Below are 8,274 nucleotides of genomic sequence, written 5' to 3' on the forward strand. Positions count from 1 at the left end.
CTCTACGTTCCCTTCTTTTCTTCAAGCTTTAGTTCTACGCTAGTCTCTGTCATAGCTCATTTTCGTTCATCCGTTACTATTTTCAGTTCCGTTGTTTGCTTCCACTTTAGGTGCTAGTCCGCCAAGGATCTCATTTGCTTGAGTTAGAATTTTCCAAGTAAGACAAGCTAGGGTTTATGTTTTCAAAGTTATTTTGCCGATTTTTTGTCTGTTTGTGTGGCTGTGATTCTTGAATGAGGTTGTTGGTCGAATAAAATCTATGGTGTGCGAGTATGTTTGATTGATGTGGCGTTACTCTTTTTTCTATACTGTACACTTTTCGTAAAATGAAGGTTTCTATTTCGTTAACCGTTGGATCGAGCTAAAATTTTACAGTTGATCGTTAACACACAATTCTTGACTTTGACCGGTACGATTTTGAATCGGAGCTCTATAGTGAGAGCAGTTTTTATGGCAAGGTCACTGTAGTTTGGTTGTTTACAACACTGCACAATTTTCGTAAAATGAAGGTTCCTACTTCGTTAACCATTGGATTGAGCTGATATTTTAACTGATGATCCTTAACACATATTTCTTGGATCCGATCTTGAATTGGAGCTCTATAGTGAGAGCAATTTTTATCGCAAGATCACTGTAGTTTGGTTGTTGACAACATTGACCTGTGTTGCTTATTTGGTGCATAACTTTCTTTATAGTTATTCAATTAAGTTGGTTCTTGTTTCATTTGGTTCTTGATTCAATCATATTTAATTTGAATATAAATAGAAAATTTTTGGAGCTTTACACAAGCTGCAGTTTTATTTCTAAAATCCCAAAATCATTTGCATAATGTGTTGTTAAGTTGGATTGCTATGTTAAAGCATGAGATGAGTGAATATGCATGAGTAAAATGGTTTATGGGTTGTGAATGATGAGTTTGGCATGATCTTGGCGTGTAATGAACATGGGATGGTTAGTTATAAAAGTGACATGGAATTGGTATGAGCAATAATGTTATATTGATTGATGGAACATGATGTTGGTGTGGTCATGACGTAATTCCATGATAGTTTTGTGGTGGTGCCTCATTGGTCAGGGCGTAATTCCATGAGTCTCTAGGTGAGATCCCATGGTGGTGCCTCATTTGGTTAGGACATAATTCCATGACCCCTGTTAGTGGGAGTTTATGGTGGTGCCTCATTTATATAACTTAGTGAGGATTCAAGGTAAGGATTGCATCTTGACACTCTAAAGAGTCAGTTAGTCTCACATAGAGCGTACTGACTCGAGTGGTGAGAGTAGCAGGAGGCCTGGAACACTTTAAGGCTAACATTGTGCGTGGAGGGATGAAACACTGTAACAATTAGCTCGATAGAGTAGTAAAGGCCACCACAAGTGCAAGTATCTATTGAATCTAACTAATTATATGTATTCGGATGAGTCATGTCTTGAGTCTTAGTGTATTATTTGCAAGTCATAACATGATTGATTGACATATGCTTCTTGGACTATGAAATTGTATGTAACTGTATGATAAATTATTTTCTACTCTAGCTTACCCTTTGCTTGTTTGATTATTATGTGTGTGATATTCTCTCTTGGCGATGATCATCAATTTATTGATGTGAGCAGATGCGAGAAATGATTGTGGTCAACAGGGAAATGGTGATTCCGCTACATAGCCTCTTTAGGTTGGATTCCAACTTTCTTTTAGGGCCATGGCCCATGTAGTGTCTTATTTTTGCACCTTCTTTGTATAATGTTGACCCCTTACACTATTTTGGTTACTAGCATCATGGTGTGCCTTAATTTTTATTTTGGTTTCTTTTGGATAACTATAAGGAGTAGTGTCTATACTCCAGGATCTTGCCTCTTATATTATCTGTGTGACATTTCTTTTAATTAGATTTATTAATTAAATGGGATGTTACACAAGGCTCACTCTTCTTGCAAATGAAGTTTGTTTCCCTTTCCATCTCTTATCGGTATTGATTTCCCCAACCCTTCCTCAATAAAATGGGCAAAACTGTAATCAAAATTTAGTAAATTTTATGTTTTAGAATAAATAACTGAATGAAATTATTTACAAGTAATAATTAAATTTAAATTATGTATCATAGTGGCGGGATTGGCTATATTACATATACCACATAGGCAAAATTGGCCACTATGCCATAGTATTCAGATTATCCGCCATCTAAAGGTTAGTAGCTTGCAAATAGCCGCCAAGCCTGAAGGAATATCAAGTAGTCCACAACTAAGTACAAAACAAAAAAACAACGAATCAGCTAAATCTACTTGACGACCAAATTGATCAACTATCCAACCTCCTCAAACATCTACCCTAACCAACCGCGAAACAAGTATGTGGTGATGGACGTGGTGCCGCATATTCTAACTTAGAAAAAATTCAGTTGAACCATTATGAAAAGGTGTTAGGCTTGAAACCTAGGCCTAACCAAGTTCACAATAACCCAATAAAGGATTTGACCACTAAAGACATAATCAAAGGCCCAACACATAGTCTAATCCAACGCAAATAAACCATGGTAAATAAATATTAGACTTCTATAAATAAGAATGTACCCCAGCAATTAAAGACATACATTTCACTAGTGCATAATTTGATATTTGACTGAGAGCTTTGGCTGACTTAATCATCGGAGTCCTTTTTGCAGGTAACCCTCCAATGATTCAGGAAGTGTCGAGTGACGAGGACAGGACAAATAAAACTGAGTGACATCCATCCGAGAAGCTCAAAAATTGTGGTAAGATAAGGTTCAAAATATTGTCCCTGTAGGAAATTATGTTTAAATTTTAATTTATTTCGATGATATATGTTTACATTGGTTAAAGAAATTTTTAGGTGTGAAACAAAATATGGATGAGAGAGGTGAACTTAGACAAAAAAGAAATGGTGTAACTAGAATAAAATATTTCTTTTCTCAACTATCACTAATCCATATCCTCCATCTTCATTTTCCATCTTCTTCGATCCTCTGTATTCTTCATCTTCAACGTACAAAGCATAACATCTTCTTTGTCGTCTCTTTACTTCCTTCGTTGAAGTGAGTATGCAAGTTAGTTAGAGAAAGATGAATTACTAGAATTTTTCATTTAATTAGATTTTTCTTAAGAATTTATTATAAAATTTTGGTTAAAATACTCCATTGGTCCTCGTTTTTGTAACAAAATCTCAATTTGGTCCTCGTATTTTTATTAGTCTCAATTAGGTCCTCATGTTTGTAAATTAGTATCAATTAAGTCATTTCCGTTAGTAGAGAACTAACACCGTTAAATAGGTGCCACGTGTCAGCTCCTCGTTTTTAACTAACACCGTTAAATTGCTAAAATTTTATGAGAAACAAGAAAGTATGAATGTCACAACGTTTTTCTTCTCACATTTCCCAAATAATTATGAAGAATATGATATGTGGAAGATTTTTAGGAGATGTGGAAAGTGAAGGAGGTATTCATCTCGAGGAAGCTGGATAGGTGGGGAAACAAATTTGGGTTTGTGAGGTTCTTTGATGTTAAGAATGTTGGACAATTGGAAAAGGAAGTGGACAAGATAATGATTGGTATAACCAAGTTGTATGTAAACAAACCCAAATTTGGAAGGTATGACGAACAACGCACTGGTCCAAAAGATCTAAAAGCTATGACAATAAGGAAACCTGAGAACATAGTAGTTTGGAGGAAGAAAACAAATCTATAATCATACGCACAAGTGGTAAAAGAGGGGAAGAGAAACGAAACAAATAATTAGAATGGAATTCAATTTGAGATAGAAGAATATGGTATAGAATGGCTAAAAGGAAGCTTCATTGCTAAATTAAAAGAATTCCTAGACATGGAAACATTAAAAGAACACTTCAGCGAAGGTGGAATGGGATCACTAACGATAAGATATTTAGGAGATAATATGATCTTAATCACGGGCCACGAAGGTGAAGATTTGGGTAGGCTAATTGGAGAAAACAAAGAATTGTGTGAAAGTTTATTTGAATCAACAATTCCTTGGTCCAAAGAACAAATCGCAGGGAATAAAATAGTGTGGCTCAGATGTAGAGGCCTGCCTTTAACTCTTTGGAATGAAGAGTGCTTACGTAAAGTGGTGGCTCCAATAGGTCCAATGGTTTCAACTACAGATACTCTATTACTAGGTGAAAACTTGGAATATGTGAGGTTTAAAGCAAGATTACATATAGCTTGTAAAGTGCAAAAGAAGGTGGATATGAAAATAAATGATACAGTGTACCACATAACACTAGAAAAGGAGATGGTTCATGAACACCAAAAATACTGCACATGTGCTTCTGAATATATATTGTCAAATAGTAGCATATCAATCCATTCAATGGAGAAATGTAGCTTCTCGGACTTGAATGACTTAGAACATGGATTTGAAATTCACAAGGATGATCCAACTATTGAATCGTTGGAGATTGAGGAAGATGGCAACACACAACCGATGATGGCGGTTGAACAGGTAGGTAATGCAAGCAAATTGGAAAGTTGATAAGAAAACACAAAAAAGGAATTTGCTAAAGAAGACCAGACCTTGGCAGGGAAAAGGCAAAAAACACACACTAATGGGGCAATCTACTCTGACCAATCTTGTACAAAGGAAACGGTCATATCTAGGGTGGAAGAGACAAACCTTGAAAAGATTGAACAAGTGTTTTGGGTCGCTAAGGGGGATATTAAAACACATGAGGAATGGGCTACAAAAAAAGCCCAACCAAATAGAAAGGTGGGAAGCACTAGCCTAAACTAAACATAGGGGGCTCGTAACCAGGTGTTGCAAAATCAAAATAATGTTTATGGGAACATAACTCTCAAATTGGTCCTACATACATAAAACCCTAACACTGAAAGAAAAGATGAATTAATCGAAAATGGTAGGGAATGCGGCGGAAAGAATAATCCAAATGAAGATGATGACATTCATGATGAAGAAACATATACTAGAGTTCAAGAAGATCAAACAGAACGTCCGAGGATTTCTGAAAGTTAACTACCACAAGTGTTATAAGGAGTGAGAAGGTAGTAATGGAGAATTTTTCTAGAATACTAAATTGTAGCCAAATGAAGCTACCATTCAAGTACCTAGGAATGACAATTAGGGGGAATCCAAGGAAACAAAAATTTTGGGATGGGGTCATGGAAAACATCTCAAGTTTTGGAAGGTATTATAGGTAGCAATAATTTGGGAGGTTTCTAAACATAGAAATAACGCAATATTTAGACAAGGAAAGGTGGATGTTGAGAATATTTTTAGCATGACACAATTGAATGCTTGGTTGTGGATAAAGCATAAAATGCTAAATGTGACATTTTCATTTTCGGATTGGAACCAATGTCCCATTGAGTGTTTAAAAACATTGTGATTTGAGGCAACTAAAAAAAAAGAGAATTAAAAGATAAAGTATTTGGTGCAGAATATATTAAATACAAGGGACATTGGAATGCAAGTTTGGCCATTAATGAAATAGATTAGTAAAGTGCACATGTATATTACACTGAAAATATTTGTGTGTTGTCTAGTCTTGTAGATATTCAAATATAGGGAGGAATGTAATGGAAGACCTATACAAGTCAAATTTAACAACCTGGGACCAATGGAAATAAAAAAATCATGCTTCCAAATATTATTACTCAGCTTTGAAGTCATAACAGTCAGACACGTACACAAGGTGGCATTGAGAAGTCAGATTTGTTCTTCATGTGCATGTTAAGACCCTTGTCAACTGAGATCATTGGAGATGATCCTGTTATTGAAGTTGTGAAGTAGATGCATCTAGTTGAGTTGTAGCGCAACCACTCGTGCAAGAAGATTCAATGTTCAAGATCATAGATATATGTATTGCTTGTGTTGAGAAGAATTACAGTGGAATACTTGCACATCACATGGGTTCCAAACTTGATGGTAAGTCATCTTTCCTATACTATAAAGTTATTAACATGGAAGATATTAACTGTATTAGCATTTAAAGAACTTAAATCTAAAATGCTGATAACAACACCTTGAAGGTTAATGATGAACATAATGTTTTAATTCAATATTTTTTTTTCATTTTTTCTAAGAGTTTTAATTAATAGGTAATTTTTTCGTGAATAACTATTTCCTACAAAATTACAAAATTTAAAAGTATTTCTTACAAGATTTTCTGCGAAAAATGCTTTGTACAAAATAGTTTGCAAAAAATCTGGTAGCAATTTCTTACAAATTATTCTTCATAATAAAATTTGTAAGTATTTCTAACAAAAAAAAATTCAAAACAAAATTGACAGAAAATATGTCTCAGAATAATACTGATATTAAAGACACTAATAATTTTGCTATCACGATCAACAAAAAATCCTCACAATCAAGCGGCAACTCCTCAAACTAATTTTATTTATTATGTTCCTTTTCTTTTCTCCTTTATAAATGAGTCTTTGTCCTATGTGTAAACACATATATCAATCTTCTATGTAAGACTAATAATATGAGTTCCTTTTCACATGTTATCTTTCTCTCTCACCATCAATATCACTTTATCACTACATGGAAAGCATTACACTGCAAGATCAGCAGCTCATGCACGATACCTAATATGGTATCAGAGCTCTTCACCTGAAGAGTTCTGTTGCGCCTGATACTCTGCTTTTCTTTTCCTTCTTCTTTCTTTCTTTCCTTCTTTCTTTTTCTTTCTTTTCTCAGTCTTGACATGGCTACAGAAAGCAATACATCATCATCTAACATTTCTTTTCCTTCTTCATCTAACGTTTCTTTGTCTAGTGACAATTTCTTGTATTTGCATCCTAGTGAAAACCCTGCAACAGCCCTTGTCTACCTTATGTTGGATTCAACCAATTATCACTCATGGTGTAAATCCATGATTACAGCCTTGAGCGCGAAAAACAAAGCTCAATTTGTGGATGGTTCGGTTGAAGAACCTACAAAGACTAATGCTTCACACAATGCTTGGAAGCGTTGTAATAACATGGTAGTCTCGTGGATTGTCCACTCAATGTCACTACATATCCGCCAGAGTATTCTATGGATGGATAGAGCTCAAGACATCTGGAATTACTTACAATCCAGATTTTTTCAAGGAGATTTATTAAGAATCTCTGAGTTGCAAATGGAGACAACTTCTCTTAAACAAGGGGATATCACGGTAACTGAATTCTTCACCAAGTTTTGAATCTTGTGGGATGAACTGGAAAGCTTTCGACCAGATCCTGCATGTAGCTGTGAGGTTAAGTGTTCTTGTTAGGTATCTTTAATAATTTCTCAAAGAAAGACTGAGGACAGAGCAATGCAATTTTTGAGAGGATTAAATGAACAATATTCTAACATAAAGTCGCATGTCCTCTTTATGGATCCTATCCCTCCTATATCTAAAATATTTTCATATGTTGTTCAACAAGAAAGACAATTCATTGGACACAATTTCTTTAATCATTATGAATCTAATGTTGTAGTTGCTATAAATACTGTTAATTGTTCTTATTGTGGAAATTCGGGGCATACTGAAAATGTTTGTTTTAAAAAGAATGGCTTTCCTAGCAAGAATAGTGGGAATAGAAAAGTGTGCGTTTATTGTGGCAAGAATGGTCATACAGTGGAAATTTGCTATAAGAAGCATGGGTTTCCTCCTGGACATAAAATGTATAATGGGAAGAGCAAGGGTTATGAAGCCAAGGATGATGGCATTGATAAAGAAATGTGTCTAACTCAAAAGCAATATCAAGCCCTCATGGCTCTGATAAATCAGAATTTTGATCATGTTGAATCTTAAGTTAGTCAAATATGCACTATCTCTTCAGATGCTAACAAACAAGGTAATGTTGTTTCAAGTATTAATTCTTTTCAATCTCATAATGTTATTACATGGATCCTGGATTCGGGAGCCACCGATCATGTCACCATGTCTTTTAAAAATTTCTCTTCCTATTAAAAGATTAATAATATTATGGTTAAACTTCCTAATGGTTTTAAAACTGAAGCCACTCATAAGGGATCTGTAAAAATTTGTGATGAATTATCTTGAATAATGTCTTATATATTCCTAATTTCAAATATAATCTCCTTTCTGTTTCTAAGCTTGTTTTGCATTCAGATATCCAAGTTGTCTTCTCTAACATTGGTTGCTTCATCCAGAATCAAAAAACAGGCAGGAGGATTGGTTCAGTTAACCAACATGTTGGTCTGTACGTTTTCACCATTCCTGATCGTTTTGTCAACTATATTGATAAGTGTAATACTAGCAATTTGTGCCCCAATAGGCTTGGACACATTTT

At 34.8% G+C, this 8,274-nt stretch overlaps 1 protein-coding gene across 1 annotated transcript; it reads left to right on the forward strand.

The window, feature by feature from the left end:
• The first annotated feature begins 6,695 nt into the window (after nucleotides 1-6,695).
• LOC146883892 (uncharacterized) lies at nucleotides 6,696-7,772 on the forward strand. The gene is made up of 2 exons (XM_085666767.1): nucleotides 6,696-7,148; nucleotides 7,248-7,772. The coding sequence occupies exons 1-2, from the start codon at nucleotides 6,696-6,698 to the stop codon at nucleotides 7,770-7,772; spliced, it is 978 nt and encodes a 325-aa protein (XP_085522893.1).
• The last annotated feature ends 502 nt before the right edge of the window (nucleotides 7,773-8,274 follow it).

This window comes from Vigna unguiculata, chromosome 9 (assembly GCF_037176805.1).
Source record: "Vigna unguiculata cultivar grain cowpea cultivar isolate G323 ecotype 2 chromosome 9, ASM3717680v1, whole genome shotgun sequence".
Taxonomy (NCBI): Eukaryota; Viridiplantae; Streptophyta; class Magnoliopsida; order Fabales; family Fabaceae; genus Vigna; species Vigna unguiculata.

Coding starts and splice junctions, on each gene's coding strand:
- LOC146883892 (XM_085666767.1), top strand. CDS start 6,696: ATGGCTACAGAAAGCAATACATCATCATCTAACATTTCTTTTCCTTCT. Junction 7,149..7,247: donor TTAAACAAGGGGATATCACG/GTAACTGAATTC, acceptor TGTTCTTGTTAG/GTATCTTTAATAATTTCTCA.